The sequence below is a fragment of the Maylandia zebra genome, linkage group LG7, assembly GCF_041146795.1.
Source record: "Maylandia zebra isolate NMK-2024a linkage group LG7, Mzebra_GT3a, whole genome shotgun sequence".
Classification (NCBI taxonomy): Eukaryota; Metazoa; Chordata; class Actinopteri; order Cichliformes; family Cichlidae; genus Maylandia; species Maylandia zebra.
Window position 1 is genome coordinate 64,619,203 of NC_135173.1, and position 18,444 is coordinate 64,637,646.

General features: G+C 40.2%; 2 protein-coding genes and 1 non-coding gene across 3 annotated transcripts; all 3 read left to right on the forward strand.

Annotated features, from left to right (window-relative positions):
• The first annotated feature begins 4,188 nt into the window (after positions 1-4,188).
• LOC101474906 (monocyte chemotactic protein 1B-like) lies at positions 4,189-5,020 on the forward strand. Its single transcript, XM_004566126.3, has 3 exons — positions 4,189-4,254; positions 4,348-4,474; positions 4,610-5,020. The coding sequence occupies exons 1-3, from the start codon at positions 4,191-4,193 to the stop codon at positions 4,704-4,706; spliced, it is 288 nt and encodes a 95-aa protein (XP_004566183.1). The 5' UTR covers positions 4,189-4,190; the 3' UTR covers positions 4,707-5,020.
• Positions 5,021-6,217: 1,197 nt separating this feature from the next.
• On the forward strand, positions 6,218-8,455 carry LOC143419736 (C-C motif chemokine 16-like). The gene is made up of 3 exons (XM_076887089.1): positions 6,218-6,312; positions 7,112-7,235; positions 7,365-8,455. Exons 1-3 carry the CDS (start codon positions 6,243-6,245, stop codon positions 7,444-7,446), a joined length of 276 nt encoding a protein of 91 aa, XP_076743204.1. The 5' UTR covers positions 6,218-6,242; the 3' UTR covers positions 7,447-8,455.
• Positions 8,456-14,782: 6,327 nt separating this feature from the next.
• Positions 14,783-16,238, forward strand: LOC101475496 (uncharacterized). Its single transcript, XR_013099748.1, has 3 exons — positions 14,783-14,875; positions 15,325-15,442; positions 15,692-16,238. It is a non-coding gene; the product is annotated as an uncharacterized LOC101475496 (transcript).
• Positions 16,239-18,444: the final 2,206 nt, after the last annotated feature.

Consider the following 18,444-nt stretch of genomic DNA (forward strand, 5'->3'; position numbering starts at 1 on the left):
TCCTCTAGCAGATTTTAGGAATATCAATCTGGAAATGAATAGAAGGTGTTCTATATACAAAATATGGATAAAAATCAGTTACATTTTAGTTAGAATACCAAATCACAACAAGAGTTTCCTCAAGGTGTAACAGTGGGAAGGAAAAATTCCCTTTTAACAGGAAGAAACCTACAGCAGAACCAGGCTCAGGGAGTGAAGGGAAGCCAATACAGGAGAAATCTGCTCTCTCTTTCTAGCCCCTGTCAGGACTCTTGCTGCAGCATTTTGGATTAACTGAAGGCTTTTCAGGGAGTTTTTTGGACATCCTGATAATAAAGAATTACAGTCGTCCAGCCTAGAAGTAATAAATGCATGAAGTAGTTTTTCAGCGTCACTCTGAGACAGGATATTTCTAATATTCATTAGTTATATGCTACTCGGACCAACTTTTGCTCTCAGAGTTTCTGTGATTTTTCCTGTCATATATTTAGGAAACTGCAATAAACGTTTCTCAGACAATTTGGTCCGTGTTGACAACAGAGCATCACACAGTTGATCAGCTGCACATCCATGATGTACAGCTGATCCATGACTCATTTGTTCCACCACATCCCATGTTCAGGGAGGCTGTGGTGTTTAAAAGATGGGCAGTTAGTAGCCAAAGTGGGGCCCAAAGTGTGCCAAGAAAATATTCCCCACACTGTTACCCCAGCAGCAGCCTGAACCATTGATATCAGGCAGGATGGAGCCATGCTTTCATGCTGCTTACACCAAATTCTGACCCTACCATCTGACTGTCACAGCAGAGACTGAGACTCATCAGACCAGGTAACAAATTTTCACTCATCTATTTTGACATATGGTGCACCGAGAGATGCTCTTCTACATACATTGGCTACGATGTAACAAGTGGTCCTTTGAGTAACTGTTGCTTTCCTATTAGTTGAAGCAGTTTGACCATTTTGTTCTGACCTTCGGGATCAATTAAAGCATATTCTCCCACAAAACTGCTGCTCACTGAACATTTTATTTTTCCTGAGAATTCTCAGTAAACCACAGAGACGGTTGTGTGGGAAAAAGCAGATCAGCAGTGTCTGAAACACTCAGACCTGCCTGACACCAACAACCAGGCCACTTTCAAAGTTTTTAAAGTGAACTTTCCGATGCTCAGTTTGAACTTCAGCAAGCCATCTTACTTAAATGCATTGACTTGAAAATTTCCTAAACCAGCAGGTGAAGTTGGCTTTTATGCTCTTCTGCTGCTTCCTTTCAGGAAATCAAATTATATAGAGCAGTGGAGCAGGTCACATCACCCCAGTGACCCCGATAATGGAGAAGAAGCCTCTAAGACGTTAATACTGTCAAAGGGTTTATTTGAATCAAAACCACCATCTTTGCATAATGAACCACAGAGAAAGAATCCAAATGCAGGACATAAAACACCAAGAAAGAATAAAATCCAAATCTTTAACCCAAGACACAGGTCAAGACATTAGCAGGTGATAATATTAGAGCAAAGACCTGACAAAAAAGTAAGGTAAAAAATCAGGTAAAATATCCATACACAGAATAATAACTGCAAACATGAGAATCACAGGCATGCTGGAGTGCAACTATAACAAGACAGACTAAAGAGATTAATGAGTAATGGGAAAAAGGTGTTGCACAAAAAGGGCAGGAAAGAAGACACAAGTTAAATAGACATTTTACATATTGCAAATAAATTGCTGCTAAACAAATAGAGAGATAAATTAAAGATGAAATTTTTTTTTATTTTGAGGTGGATTTTATTATGATACTGCTATGTGAACATGAATAAACCCCGACAACCAGACACAGGGTGGGCATCTGGCTGGCCATCCTTTGATGTGGTTTCTTGGTTAGGGGTCGAGATCACTGTGGTCTCAAAAAAGGAAAAGAATAACATTTTTACACTTCATGTCTTTAAATTTGATTAAAAATACGGTATGTGTCAAATTTGACCTAGAATACCTTTGTTGCTCAAACCCCATGCATCTCAGAAATGTTATTATGTTACTGTACAAAAAACTGCTTAGTAATAAAAAAACATATTTTTAAAATACATTTCGTGTGCAGATGCTTGTATGCGTTGCCTAATGATTCTCGCACAGACCATCACTGTAACCTGCACACTGCAAGGCTCAGAAAGTGATGATTAAGGACTATTGGTGACAGTTATGAAACAACATTAGAGGTTTAATGGTGGAAACATTATGACTATGTATGATTGTTGGGTCTGTGTTTCCACATGCCCCGCTAGTTTAGAGACTTATTCCTCAGGAAGAGCGGAAAACAAGACAGAACATCTTCAACCGGCTTTTTAACTCGCTAACGAGGGAAGTTTGGGTCAGAACCAGCTCTTGGAGCTCACGCTCCTCACCTGACTCCAAACCCAAATCCTTCAAAGAGCAGCTGTCCTCGTAGCCTTTTTATTGACAAACTGTTACAGTACACATCACAGCAAAAGCACCTCCCTCCGTAAAACCCCCCTTGGTGACAAAGGCAAGGCACTATGTGTGTGTATGTGTGTGTGCACGTGTATGCATGTGCAAGAATGTGTGTGTGTGTGTGTGTGTGTGTTTGAGTGAGTGTGTGAGAATGTGTGTCTCTCTGTGTGCGTGACTTCCAACTGTTTCTAACAACATCCTTAGTCATAAAATGGTAATCTCCCCCACACCCAATATATGTTTCACCATGCACAAAACAATGAAGCCATCGAAAGGGCGGTCAAAGGAGCTTGCAAAAAAAGCGTCTGGACTTCTTTAAGTTGCTTGAAGACGTTTCACCTCTCATCCGAGAAGCTTCTTCAGTTCTAAGGTCAAATGGTGGAGAGTCCCAGATATAAACCTAGTGGGAGTATCCCTCCACAGAGGGACAAAAGGACCCCCTGATGATCCTCTAATCCCCTGAGCCAAGGTGTGAAACTGGGTGTGGGTCCCAATCAGCCAGAGTTTCGGGTGAGCTCATTGTGAAACCTGGCCCCACCTTCTCATGCGAATTCCTGAAGTCAGATGGCCCAAGATGTGAGTGGGTGTTAAGGCGTCTGGGGAGGGAACTCAAAACTGGATTATAGATGGCAGACAGTTGGTGTCGTAAACCACCGCCTCTGTTCAACGACGAGCGACCATCTTTGAGCCCAATCCACAATGAGCTCACCCGAAACTCTGGCTGATTGGGACCCACACCCAGTTTCACACCTTGGCTCAGGCGATTAGAGGATCATCAGGGGGTCCTTTTGTCCCTCTGTGGAGGGAAACTCCCACTAGGTTTAAATCTGGGACTCTCCACCATTTGACCCTTAGAACTGAAGAAGCTTCTCGGATGAGAGGTGAAACGTCTTCAAGCAACTTAAAGAAGTCCAGACGCTTTTTCTTCGCAAGCTCCTTTGACTACGATGACCTGGATGACTGAGAACCTTCACAGACATCCAAAGGGCAGGAAGCTTACCAAACATCAAACAGAATCTTCACAAGGGATGTGTCTGTGATAAAACCTCTCCCAGCACAGAGTGGCTGGAGAGGTGGTCAGAGACAAAGGAATGTCTTGATCCTATAGATTGAACTAAGACTTTACAAATTTAAGAACCACAATGACAACATTCAACAATTAGACTTAACAATGATGTAAAGACAATGCAAAGGCTTTGCAGAATGAGTGGTTTGTCTGACCTTGTTTTATCACACAATCAGAGTGGCGGTGAGCCCCTCAAACTTCCTGTTGCCTTATATTTGTTTTATAATTTTCCCCCCACTTTTCTTAGAACGACTTTGAATATGCAGATGAGGACATGTGAGCAGGTCCCCCTTTAAACTGTACAGGAGCATAAGGTTATTATTATTATAGCCTTTGACTGCCAGGTGAATAAGGACACAGCCCATAGCCACACACTATTAGCCAGTAAATTCATTAATATAGACCTCTTGACCTCATGACCTCTCCTACATGTGCACAGAGCCAGTCTGTGGGAGTCAGAATTGTGGCTGGGCTGTAAAGGATCAAATACTCAAATTTCACTCAATGTCATGCAAATCATTTTAGAACCAGCCGAGCCTAGTGATGGGTACTCAAGGACTTGCAATTCTGCATTTGGGTTGTGAGTCAGTGTATTCCCCATCTGCTTGGGGAAATGGGTCAATATCAGATAAAAACACGACAAAGAAGATCCTCCTCATCCCTCCTCTCTCAGCATCATGAAGACTCTCTGCTTCTCTCTGGGACTGCTGCTGCTTGCAGCCTGCTGCTGTGATGCCATCCGTGAGTGTTTATTCCTTTATGACTCCTTGCATTTGTTTGAAAATTTACAGCTGACATGTTGATACTGACTTTAGTCTTTTACCTTGCTCTCAGCGAAAGGCGTAAAGTTCAGCACAGCTCCTGGAACCTGCTGCTTCAACTTTAAAATAAATGCAATACCGGTGAAGTTGGTGTCCTTCATCACCCAGACGCACAGCTCCTGTCCCAAGAAGGCGTACATGTAAGTTTGATATTTTCAAACAGGACTGGTCATGAATAAAGTATAAAAAGGGATATGTGAAGTTTAGACAGGCCGTCTGCAAGAACTCAATCAAAGCAGTGTGAATAAAACGATTTTTGTGTGCATGTTTTGCAGAGTCCACACTGTCAGAGGAAAAAAGATCTGCTACACTCAGAGCTTCCAGTGGGCTCAGGACATGTATCGGCTCCACAACACTGAAGGCAGCAGCTAGCCGCCACCAAGATCGTCAGCTATCAGCTTTAGTTAATAATTGACTGCTTTTTTAAGGCCTTATGGCTTCGCTTTGTATTTGTATTTTCATAAAACTGGCTTAAAAATAAACAAAAAATTTATGCAAGTTCTCTGAAAAGACTGTTAGACGTTTATGTGACTGATCAGATGTTTGTTAGGTATGTTTTGTGCAGGGCAAGAACTGTAAAGAAATAATAATACAAAAGTGCTTTTTACTCTGCTGCCTCAAGCTCAAAGCTGTAAAAAGATCTTTATAATCTCATTAAATACAGATCTTAAAAAAACTGTCATCCAGTGTTTCTCAGTCTCTTGTTTTCATTTGAACAACTCTTTGAATCTGTAAAAATGGTAAAAGATATTCAGAGATAATAACCAGAGAAACAGCAAAATGTCACGGTGGGTGTTGGCCAACCGTGGGGATGTGGGGGAAATTGAACCCAAACGCAAGACTTGGTGCAAAGAAAGCAGTGTGTTTATTTACAGTGAGCCAAAAGTTACATAACAATAAATCCCTGTGAGTTCCCTCGTCTCCGGTGCCGTGTCTTCTTCCCAAAAAGTCCTTGTTTAGTGCTCTCTGCTCCTGTGTCTCTGCACTCCCCGTGCTCACTGCTCTCTCTCGTCCCACGCTTACATGCTGCTTACACCAAATTCTGACCCTACCATCTGACTGTCACAGCAGAGACTGAGACTCATCAGACCAGGGAACAACTTTTCACTCATCTATTTTGACATATGGTGCACCGAGAGATGCTCTTCTACATACATTGGTTACGATGTAACGAGTGGTCCTTTGAGTAACTGTTGCTTTCCTATTAGTTGAAACAGTTTGACCATTTTGTTCTGACCTTCGGGATCAATTAAAGCATATTCTCCCACAAAACTGCTGCTCACTGAACATTTTATGTTTTCTGAGAATTCTCTGTAAACCACAGAGATGGTTGTGTGGGAAAAAGCAGATCAGCAGTTTCTGAAACACTCAGACCTGCCTGTGTCAAATTTGACCTAGAATACCTTTGTTGCTGAAACTCCATGCATCTCAGAAATGTTATTATGTTACTGTACAAAAAACTGCTTAGTAATAAAAAACATATTTCTAAATACATTTCGTGTGCAGATGCTTGTATGCGTTGCCTGATGATTCTCGCACAGACCATCACTGTAACCTGCACACTGCAAGGCTCAGAAAGTGATGATTAAGGACTATTGGTGACAGTTATGAAACAACATTAGAGGTTTAATGGTGGAAACATTATGACTATGTATGATGTAAAGACAATGCAAAGGCTTTGCAGAATGAGTGGTTTGTCTGACCTTGTTTTATCACACAATCAGAATGGCGGTGAGCCCCTCAAACTTCCTGTTGCCTTATATTTGTTTTATAATTTTCCCCCCACTTTTCTTAGAACGGCTTTGAATATGCAGATGAGGACATGTGAGCATGTCAGACTTAAGCCGAGGGAAGCAGGACAAATCACTTCAGATCTGAAACACCAGCATCACCAGGTCTACAGCGAACATGAAGACTCTCAGCCTGACCGTGGGACTGCTGCTCGTGCTGTTTACTATTTACTACTGCGACGCCTCACGTAAGTCTGTTAGTCTACTTCCTGCATCACACTGGAGGGAATTTCAACTGTGAACATGAAATTCTTCATTTTCCTGTATTTTAAGTGATTAAAACAAAAATGAAACTAATTATTATCTCAGGGAAAGGACAAATGATTGAAAGATTTTTATATTTTAAAAATTCCCCTCTTGCGGCTGTGGCGGTCTAAGCTCGGATCCTCTACCAGGACTGTGTTACATATATTTGTGTGTGCATGTGTATACAATTACATTTTTAAATATGAAGCTGTATATAATCATATATACAATTTTTACAATTTTTGTTGGATGTTGAAGTTTCAAAAGGTTATTTAAATATCCAGCACCTAACTTTGCCCTTACTGTCCAAGTGTAAAAAGGTATCATTAGCATAAGCTAAAATAAATTTAACCATTTTCTTCTAAAATCTGCTGTCACATAAAAATAATACAAATAATATCTACATTTTAAATTATATTAAAAAATAATATTTTTGTTAAAAAAAAACAACTAAAACTTTAGCTTGCCTGGGGTAGCTGTACATCTTTAGCCAACAACTAATTTGCATCTACTATCATTTAATATTTTAAATTACATATATATATAATTTTACTTTACATGCTTACACACTAGTATCTGCACAACAGAAAAAGCCTTACCCAGTTTAAAAAATAAAAAAAATCTTACACTAGGACATAAAATATAAGCTTTCAAACTGTAAGTTTTGTTTAGATATAATTGAAAACAAGTTGCGACATAGAGTCGTAGCACTAAAACATACCCTGTGTTTTTCTCTTACAGCTTCTGGAATGGGTTTAGTGCCACCTGATCTTTGCTGTTTTAAATTCTTTGATAAAAGGATCCCAAAGGTGCACATCCTCTCCATCAGAAAAACTCACAGCAAATGTTTAACAGAAGCCTTTGTGTAAGTTTGTACTTCAACATCTCTTTGCTGCCCTCACTAATATTTGCAAAGCATTGTATTATCCTTCTTTTCTATGAAGAATAAAATCTGTGATCTGAGAACAAAATAATGACACTGATTTTTTTGCAGGATCAACACGCCCAGAGGCGATTACTGTGTGAGACAGAATGATGACTGGGCAATGGAAGAGTTCGTCAAACGCCACAATTAAGACATGAAGAATCTACCATGACCCCAATGACCGGCAACCAGCGCTGGAGTTTTAGCTCTTTGTACTTTGCCTGCTTAAGTAGTCTTACTATTATTGAAATGCGGATACTTTTATTTTGCATTTATCAGCTTAATTATCAGCATAAGTTTAGTAAAAAGTTGCATCTCTGAAAAGGGAATTTGAGTATTTGGTATTTGTTTGTCTCTCACTCACTTTGGCAGCAGGACTTTAAAGATCTAAAGATTGAAATTTAAAGGGATTTCACTCGGGTGAGGACAAAGACAGCTGCAAACATCACACATTCCTGTTTAGTTAATGAATTCTCCCTGAATACTTGTTTTTTTTTTGTAGTGCAATGTTTCTGATGCGAGTCCTAATCAGGACAAAAAAGTAGCAGGCACAGAAATGTGATAATTTATGTCACTTGATTCCTTCCGACCTGAGAACAGAGACTATGTCAAGTCTTGTTAAACCAGATTATCCCTGCAAGAGCTTCACGTGACGACGATAGTCTTCAAGTTGAAGTGTGACAGTAACAATGAAGGAAAGTTCTTCCATAATAACACAAACAGTTATCCTGCTGCAATATGAATCGTTCTCCACAAAGATATAAATCACTGCTGGAGGACATCACTGAAGAATGGAGGGCTGCTTCTCCTCAGTCAGGGTGTAGCTGATTTAGATCAGTCTGTCTTCTCACCACCGTGTTTCACTGTAGCTTCGATCCACTGTGGTATCCATCCCTCGCCTGTTTCTCTCCTTACATATGCCCTTTTTTTCCTGCTGCTAATATCTAACGTAGAATTATCATTAAAAACAATTTTAAATTATTTTGATGCCTTAGACGCTTACATGATTTCCATATTCAGATAAAAATAGTGCACGTGAAATTTAATGTCTCCAGTCATTTTACCATTTACTTTCACCGTGCCATTGTTATGCAGATACAGTGTGTCCAAAGCATTTATATATCTCTGTATATTGTTTTTCTTTATTCATTAAAGTTGCATTTCACAAAACTCATCGACTCTGTCTGACAGTGAATGTTCAACTGTGCTTTTATGCCGTGGCCTTCTCTTTGAATTCATCAGAATAGTGAATAAAATCAATAAAATATCCCACTTTAAAATACAACAAATTTTAAACTATAAAAATGCTGGTGAAAACATTTGAGTAAAAATTGTTTGTCATTTTAGGAAAACTTTATAACAACAATCACAAGGGTGCTGAATTTCTCGTCTTGCACCCAAGTTCAGGTATGCTTGTTGTATTTATGTAGGTGCTTGTTAGTGGTGAGCGCTGCACATTCGGGACTGTGGGAATCATTGAGACACTCAGACACTGAGCCATGGCTCTGTGCTACATACAGAGATTTCTGCACCTCTTGGTATTTAGTGACACTTTGTATATAGTTTATTTTATGGCAATGACAATTTTATTTAGCTAGTACATTTCATTACAAGCCAACTCAATGTGCTTAACCCTTGTGTGGTGTTCGTATTTTTGTTACTCAGCCAGTGTTCATGGGTCTGGTGGACCCGCTAGAGTTTTGGCTTTCCAAATTAACACTATCAAACAATTTTATGTTAAATTACTCAACAGATGTTTACTTCATCCCAATTACAAGCCATATGAACAGCAAACATGGTTAATTTTTTCCCTTTACCTTTGTTAGATCACATTTATGAATTAATGTGCTTCTCGTTTTTCTTTTATATAAAATGTTATAAATAAATCAGTTATAATCAAGTGGAGTGAGTGGAAAGACACAACACATTTACACGTGAAAAAATAATTAATTGTTTAATTTTTCTTTTGAAACAAACTGAACACGGGTCTCACAGACCCGAACACCATACAAGGGTTAACACAGAAAAACATAAAAACCCATGTTGGTTTACAATGCCAAAGGCAGTGAAAACGGCAAAATACAATAAAACTGTTCTGTCGTGATGGGTCATCGGAGTCTAATCTCCAAATACATTAACTATCTCACTAAATCATGTTTAAATTCTTCCAAGTGATCTTTCCTTATGAAATAGTTCTTAATGATAGAAAGCAATTCTCATAATCTTATTGCTGTGATTATCAAAACTAAGAATGATACCAATTCCTGACTTGCCGACTGTATCTTAGAGACAGAGGTGATAAATATGAAAAAAATTGCCTCTGACTTCCTGTAACAGCAACTAGTATTTCTGTCTTTTCTCTGATCAGTTCTAAAAAGTTTTGATACATCCAGCAATTAATGTAATCAGTTAGCACATTAATGTTCAAGGAACTGACCTCCCAGCCCATTGTTCCTACAGTGGTGGTAGTTTCAATCATTATGCAAATGTACTGTTTATAAGATCGGGGAAACCTGCAGTCAGCTGAGACTGAAGAAGTCACTCAGTTGAGTGACGAAACGTTTCTCCCAATTCAATTCAATTCTTCAATTCAATTCTTTATTTATTTGTCACATGTAGTTATAACTAGTACAACACACAGTGAAATGTTTTTTCCGGCTAAAAAGCACTCCCCCCCCGACTGTGCATCTTACTAAACTTATAATAAAAAAATATCTATATAAAAGTATAAAAATGTATAATATCGTGCAAAATATTACGCTGTAATAGTTAAGAGCTATAGTGTACGTATTTACATAAATACAGATGTAAATGATAAAATACAAATAAAAATAAGGATAAAACTCAAAAGAAAATTATATACTGTGTATGGAATTGTCCATCATGTTGTCCGATTTGTGTTTTGATTGAGGAGTCTCACTGTTTGTGGGTAAAAACTCCTCCTGAACCTTTCAGTTCTTGTTTTCAGGCTACAGAGGCGTTTCCCTGACCTCAGTGGCCTGAACAGTTTGTAAGCGGGATGGCTGGAGTCGTTAGTGATCCTGATGGCCCGGGATCTGCACTTTTCAGCGTAGATGTCCTGCAGTGTTGGTAAAGATGTTCCCATAGTGCGTTCAGCTGTGCGCACGACCCTCTGCAGGGCTTTCTGTTGCTGTACTGTGCAGTTCCCGTACCACACCGTGATGTTATTACACAGGATGCTCTCAATGACCCCGGTGTAGAATCTCCTCTGGATGTTCTTGGAGATCTTAAACCTCTTTAAACGCCTCAGATGATAGAGGCGCTGTCTGCTTTTGCTGATGAGGAAGTCCGTATGTGTGTTCCAATTAAGGTCCACTGAAAACATTACGTCCAGATGAACAGAAGAATTTTGGGGGTTCTGTTTATAAGTTGATAAGTTTGTGAACAGAGGTTAGATCATCAGAGGAATGTGATAAGTACAACTGTGTATCATCTGCAGAAGAATGGTAGGCTATATTATGATTCTTTATGGCCATACTGAGTGGAAACATGTAAAGGTTAAATTGTAATGGACTCAGGACAGACTCCTGAGGAACCCCTTGTTGAATTTTCATTTGTGCAGATCAGAAACTGCTAGTTGAGACATAAAAACTTAAAAGCCCTTTAGATACAAAGAGAGGCATCATCAAAAACCGGACCTGTCAAACCAGCTGTGTCATGAAGCCCTTGAATCAGAATGTCAGTGCTGAAAACAGCAGTGAGATCAAGAAGGATTAAAATCTAAACTCTTAGTGAGTCACTATTGATCTTTAGGTCAGTGATGACATTACAAAGAGTTGTTTCTGTGCTTAATTGGTTCTGAACCCTGACTGGTCATAACCACTGTGAGAAAAAAGGAATTTATTTTATTTGTCATAATACTGTTGTCAAATAGTTTACTGAGAAACCTCATAAAGCATAGTGTTTAACTTGGTCTTTAATATTGCACTGTAACATATCCTTACATGTTCTACTTGTAACTATAGTGCAACATAGAAATTATTCATTTAGAGAAGTAGTTTTATGTCATTTACCATGGCACACTGTTTCATTATAATACGACTTCTGTTTGCCAACGTGTAACGATGCTGCACAGCAGGGTCATTGCATTTCATAAGCTGGTTTGCACTGAATTGCATGATTTGTAGTATAAGTGGTGGGACTGCCACATAATAATGGGCCACGACTGATTAACACATGAAGCTATATTGTTACATCCAGCCTGTGGGCCTTGGGTTTAACATGTGTGGCATACACCGAAATAGCCTTATCACCTTTATAAGCTTTGATCTTCACCAGTTTAACTGAAAGAACCCAGCGTCCTCAGATGCCTTCGGATGAATTCACTGCTTCTGATGAGTCATTTCTGTCTTCTTGATTTGTGTTAAGCTGTATTTTTTCAGTGTGAACGACCTCAAGCTGCTGTTCACTCTTTGTACAGGAAAGGTTTTGTCTGCCACAGTTGTTGATATAATCTTGTTGAAGACAGCCAGAGCAGTTTTATTTTGTCACTGTGCTTATTTGTCTTAAATGAACTACAGTGTAAAGCACTCTGGAGCACAAAGCTTCACTGAGGCAGCTGTTCTTTAGAAACGTACTATAAGTTTGTAGTGCAGTAAGATGTTTACTTGTTTACACAAGCATTACGTAGGAGTACGTAATGATAATGGGTATTGCTTTATAAATAACTGGACATGAATAGTTTGAGATCAATAAATAATGTTGTTCTACTACTTTAAAGCTATATCACATTTTGGGGTCAACTTGAAGGAAAGGCAGATGTGAAATGTGACATGATATTCTAAATCTTAATATGGTACTTTCTAAATGTTCACAATACACAGCACATTTGTAGGGATTGTAGTTTTTAAGTTATGAAGCTTGTTGTCAATTTTCTAGACAAAATCAAGCGTTAAGTTGACCTTGAAGAGCTCAGTGGAAATAAGCCAAATTTTAATGGATTGTTAACATGAGCTCTACTCTCCTCCTAAAGGTTTATCTGAACCAATGCAAAACCTTTCTTGCAGATTCCAATTTAAGTGACAAAAACTCACATTTCTTTCTCAATATTTTGGGTACTCATCAGGCAGGAGACCAACAACCCCATAGTCAGTGCGGAACAGTGGTGAAAGAAAAACAGCTTTTTTTCATTTGTGTTTGTTAAGTGGCAGCACGGTGGCATGGTGGTTAGCACCGTTGCTGCACAGCAAGAAAATCTTGAGTTCAATTCCATCATCAGGCTATCAGGCCTGCAACAGAGGCAAAACAAAGATGAAACAATCAAGCGGTGACAGATGTTGTAAACAGACACCAAATATTTTCACTCATCAATGAGACCTGAAACCCAGGCACCGAAGTGACTGAAGACGTAGTGAAACAAACAGACAAAGGCCAAATTCTCACAAACTGTTCCCTTGAGGAGCGAAGAAAGCAGGTGAAACATGCCAGAGGAAAACATTCCATAAGAATTTGCTGCCAGGTTGTTTTACTGGAAGTTTGTTATTTATCTAAGACATGTTGTGTTTGTGCAGCATTTTCAAAACTATCATAAAGTGTATTTAGGTTGGTGTCAGGAACATTGTGCCAACTTGGAAGTCAAAAAGCAGCAATAAAGGCTCAGTTTTCAAATACAGTCTCAGTATCTTTATCCTGCAAAATGTCCAGCAGGACTGAATTTTTCAGACATGACCAAACACAGTGCGTAGAAGTTCCTGCTGAGGCCTTGCAGTTCAAACAGAGGTGGAAGCTGATGATTCATTTGTGTTTTATGTGGTGAGAGTTTCACACGGTGCAGAATTTTACATTTCAGCAGGGTTACGCAGTACAGTTACACACTGATAACTTTTTTGTATGATCCCAAATCACATCCTACTCTTCTTCAGTGATGTCTACAGCAAGTTTATTTTTCCACACCTGTGCTACAGCATGGATGCTCATTACATCCAACACATCAGTTTGATTCAAGGCACTGTAAAGATGAGATATGGCTTTCTTGGCTGGGAGAAGTAACTGCTGATATCCTACTTTTAATATTGAAAGTAGTTTTTTGGGGGGTTTTGAAGTCTGAGAACTGAATGTATCTAAAAAAGAAAGTAAAGTTGGGGATGTTTATTGTTTACCACAACGATGCCTGTAAGTCTGCTTCTAGTGCTTTGTTAGTTCTTTGAATTTTCTGTCTTTCTCTTTATTGAAATGGAGAGTGAGACAGAGCGAGGACATAAAACAGGAGCCTTTAATCTGTATCCTTTATTAACAAATTGTGTTTTTGTTGATGTTTGTTGCCTGATGAGCATTAGCCTTAATCATTTCTGATATGCTGTAAGTCATTAGAAACAGACACAATATTGAGTAATCCCTGTTTCTTTTGTTGCAGCTAATTATGCAGAGACGTGCACGGCAGGTCTTACCACACTGCCGCTGATGAAGTAGATGATAATAAGATGTGTTCAGCTGAAGAAAGAGAAATCCAATCTCCACTCAATGATCAAGCTGGGGGAAAGAGAGAAACTGAAAACAAACCAACACTCATTATTGTCAATGGGGCCCGGAGGCCAGTATGTGGGTGGGGACCCGAATCAAAAGACAGGCGGAGGGTTTTTCACAAGCTTTATTATAAACAGAGAGATAAGCAATGACACACACCATGGAAATGTGGCAGCGAGAAGATGGTTTCTGAATTTGAAGCTTACTTTGCAGGTTAGGAGCGTAAGGTTCTGGAGGCCTGCTTACCACAGTTAGGTATCTGATGAACTGGCCAGTCTCCATAGCCAGTCTTGTTAATGCTCGCACTCAGGTGGGGCTCGGGCCTATGCAGGACAGTAGTGATGACAGGGTCTCTCATTGGTACATCCTACACTTTATGGTAGGTTGTGCTACTGGCTTTAAGTTGGCCTCTAGTGTTGTTCGCCATCCAGTCCATCTATAAAGATAATGCATGCACTGTAATGACTTTGAACTGGCGCTGAATACATCTTAAGTGCTGCCTCGCTGATTGCTGTCAATGGATATTGACAAATGGCTATAGCCTGGAAATATGGTGCACCTAGCATTCAGCAAATATACAACATGTAAACATAATACATCCATACTACATAATATAGTGTGGAAAAACTGAGTATCAATATACAAATGCATCAGATATCAGCAAATATCTCAAATATTGTCTCGCGATTCTACTGTCGACCTTCACTGCAGCCTGAGTAAAGGAAGGTTGTGCAGACAGTGAAGATTGGGACTAAGCATGCATTATCAGTGCATGTATTTATTGGTAGAGCACTGAGTGGTTTGTTTGAGCGTTTTATCAGATATATTGAGTCCCCGAAACTTCCTGTTGTCTCATGGTACAGAAAAACCCCAATCTATTAACCACCTTTGGGGTTGTTGATCATTTTTCCAGTTTCTAAGAAATGGTTTGAATATGCAGATGAGAACGAGACTTAAAGCAGGGTGATCGGACCGATCACTCAGACATCTTCTGAAACATCAGGATCATCAGGTCTACAGTGAAGTCAGCATGAAGACTCTCAGCCTGACAGTGGGACTGCTGCTCGTGCTGTTCACCGTTTACCACAGCGATGCCTGTAAGTCTGCTACTTGTACTTGTGTTAGATCAGTTTTTGAATTTCTGTCTTTCTCTGCATTCAGACACAGAGTGAGACAGAGCGAGGACATCAAACTCATATAAGTTCATGGCCATGAAGACCAGTGTTGATCTTAAATTCTTTACTGTAATTAAAAGTCAGATTGAATCCTCGTGTAAACAAGTGTGGTCACATGTTCGGCATGTACTTCACTGAGACAGACTTTTTTAAAACTTAAATTCTTTTTTCTATTTTCTATGTATCTCTGTCTTTTATGTCTTTGCTTAATAATCTTACTCCAAGACATAAAATAAGAGCCTTCAAATGGTATCTTTCATTAAGATATAACAAATTGTATTTTGTTACTTAATGAAGCATTAAACTTCATTATATCTGGTATGTTGGAGAAGCAGCCACAGCACTGAGTAATTCCTGTTTTTCTGTTACAGCTAAGGCAATGATTACTCCTGACTCTTGCTGTTTTCGCTTCTTTGACAAACGGATCCCAAAGGCGAACATCGTCTCCATCGTGAAAACTCACAGACAATGCCCCACACCAGCATTTGTGTAAGTTTGTCTTTCACTGTCTCTTTGATTCGATCACTAATGTTTACCAAGAAGTCATATCTAGGGATTGAGAGTAACGTAGTTTCTATTCTCTGTATGTCCTGTACATGTGGCAGAATTGACAATAAAGTTGACTTTGACTTTGATGTATAAGCAATGTATGATCGTCCACATTGAAGCCATAACTCTGCTATTAAGAGTAAAATGTGTAAATATGAGAGCAAAATAATGATTCTGACTTTTCTACAGGATCAAGACACCCAGAGGGCTTTTCTGTGTGAAACAGACTGCAGAGTGGGCAATGGAACAATTTGTCAAACAAGAGAGAGGAGCAACTAAACCAACGCCACAGTCAACAGCTCAAACATCTTTCATGACTTCGATGAATGCTACAAGCCGAAATGCATCAGTCACTCCATGAAGTTCCTTCAGAAAGTTTTTATTTTTTGCATTATCACAATATCAGCCTAATAATTTGTGGATTATGTCAAACCTCTGGCAAATAGTTTTCAGTATTTAGTTAATGAACAAAGCTATTGGGGCACATCTGAATCTTTGAATTCAGGTCTTTTCTGTCTTGTTGCCGCAGGTGTATCAAATCCACCAAAATGCCATTTAGTCTGTACAAACACTTGTGAACGTCTGAGTTGTTATGTTGACCCAGCTTGATGTGACAGTATCTCAATATCTCAGTTTATAATGCAACAATATATAAAAAACATGTATTGAATCATTTGCTTTCACTATGCCATTTAAACGCTGCATTGTTTTGCTTCATCCTGCATTAAAGTTTCATTTCACAAAACTGAGCGACTGAACCTGGAACAACATTTATTATGATGATGTGGGAACAACACCGACACGAGGATAACAGATCGTGCCCCTTTGTAACAGTGAGGCAGACCATGACAAGTATAGTGGAACAAGAGGCATTTATTCACCATATAGCTCAGAACAAGACAATGAGAGATTTTTCAAGCCTTCTCTCTTCACAAAACAACAACCATCACCCTGACTAATTGAAGCTGGCATCCTTAAATACTCTCAGCTGTCACAGGCTAAACCATTATTCCACTAACAGGTGAGTTCTAAAATCCCACCCCTCCACCACGTTATACAATACATACATTTCAATGAATAAATATATACATACATTTTACATTTTCATATTAATAAATATTTTACACTTCTGACACCATATCCATTATTATAAAAACCCCCAAAACCCCAAGACAAACGATTCCCCACACTCGATTAACTCATGGCCTCTCCCAGAACCAATAAATGGTGTCTGAAGTCCTGGAAACGTTTGCCCCAAAACCCTGAAGAAGACACAGGAAAGAAAGGTGAGTAATCACGTCTCGGTCACTTCTTTGCACCACCTTTATTTCTAGACTTGTCACACACACATTTGCGTTAGTTCTCCTTACTGGTAAACCTTATTTGCTCTCAATCACAACCTTTCCTTTTCACAGACAACGACTACATTTCTTGATGAGTAGCAGCTGTGCAGGACCTGGAACAAAGGCTACCAACTAATTTTAAAATGCACAATAAATATTCAATATCCCCAGATTCCACCAACATGTCTCCTGCCACACCAGAGGAGACAAGACTTTAGACCATGTGTATTCCAACCTGGCTGGAGCCTACAAAGCCGCACCCCTCCCCCACATTGGACAATCGGACCATCTCTCCCTGTTCCTCACACCTCGGTATTCACCACTCATCCAACGTGTGAAACGTGCTGTGAGGACAATTAAAGTGTGGCCAGAGGGGACAGACGCAGTGCTCCAGGACAGATTTAAAAACACAGACTGGAATATGTTCACGCACACAGACCTGGACCAGTACGCCTCATCTGTACTGGATTACATCTCCAAAACCACAGACAGTGTCACCACCCAGAAACGGATCACCATGTACCCCAACCAGAAGCCTTGGATGAACCGGGATGTTCGTCTCCTCCTGAAGGCCCGCAACACTGCCTTTAGGTCAAGAGATGCACACGCCTACAGTACAGCCAGGGCTAATCTAAAGAAGGGCATCAAAAAAGCCAAACACCATTACAAAAAGAAGGTAGAAGAACACTTCTCCAACTCCAACCCCCGACGCATGTGACAAGGACTCCAGACCATCACAGACTACAGGACCACCAAACCCTCCCCCGCATCCTCTGATGTCTCCTTCCTCAACGAGCTCAACAACTTTTATGCTCGCTTTGAGCGAGAGAACCCCACAACCACAACCAAAGCAGACGTGACGCCAGATCGCCAACCTCTGACTCTCTCCCCCACCGATGTAGGAGCGGTGCTGAGCAAGATCAATGTCCACAAGGCTGCAGGTCCTGATGGCATCCCCGGGCGTGTTCTCAGAGCGTGTTCTGGGGAGCTTGCAGGAGTGCTCACAGACATATTCAATCTGTCCTTGGCCCACGCTGTGGTACCGGCCTGCTTCAAATCCACCTCCATCGTCCCGATACCCAAAAACTCCAACCCATCTTGCCTCAATGACTACCGCCCAGTAGCACTCACCCCCATCATCACTAAGTGCTTAGAGCAGCTGGTCCTAGCACACTTCAAATCCTGTCTCCCCCCCACCCTGGACCCCCACCAATTCGCATACCGCCAGAACAGGAGCACAGAGGATGCAGTCTCCATCGCACTGCACTCTGTCCTCTCACACCTGGACAACAACAACACCTACGCCAGAATGCTGTTTATAGACTTCAGTTCAGCATTCAATACAATCCACCCCTCACAACTCATCAGGAAACTGACAGACCTGGGCATCAGCTCCCTCATCTGCAAATGGTTACTGGACTTCCTGACCAACTGCCCCCAACATGTCCGGCTGGATAACCGCTGCTCATCTACCATCACAATGAACACCGGTGTACCACAAGGCTGTGTGATGAGCCCTTTCCTCTACTCCCTCTTCACCCACGACTGCAGACCTGCTGATGGTTCCAACACCATCATTAAGTTTGCAGATGACACCAC

Excerpts from the sequence above, each read along its gene's own strand:
- LOC143419736 (XM_076887089.1), top strand. The coding sequence starts at position 6,243 with ATGAAGACTCTCAGCCTGACCGTGGGACTGCTGCTCGTGCTGTTTACT. Across the intron at positions 6,313-7,111 it reads TTACTACTGCGACGCCTCAC|CTTCTGGAATGGGTTTAGTG; the intron begins GTAAGTCTGTTA and ends TTTCTCTTACAG. Across the intron at positions 7,236-7,364 it reads TGTTTAACAGAAGCCTTTGT|GATCAACACGCCCAGAGGCG; the intron begins GTAAGTTTGTAC and ends ATTTTTTTGCAG.
- LOC101474906 (XM_004566126.3), top strand. The coding sequence starts at position 4,191 with ATGAAGACTCTCTGCTTCTCTCTGGGACTGCTGCTGCTTGCAGCCTGC. Across the intron at positions 4,255-4,347 it reads CTGCTGCTGTGATGCCATCC|CGAAAGGCGTAAAGTTCAGC; the intron begins GTGAGTGTTTAT and ends CCTTGCTCTCAG. Across the intron at positions 4,475-4,609 it reads TGTCCCAAGAAGGCGTACAT|AGTCCACACTGTCAGAGGAA; the intron begins GTAAGTTTGATA and ends CATGTTTTGCAG.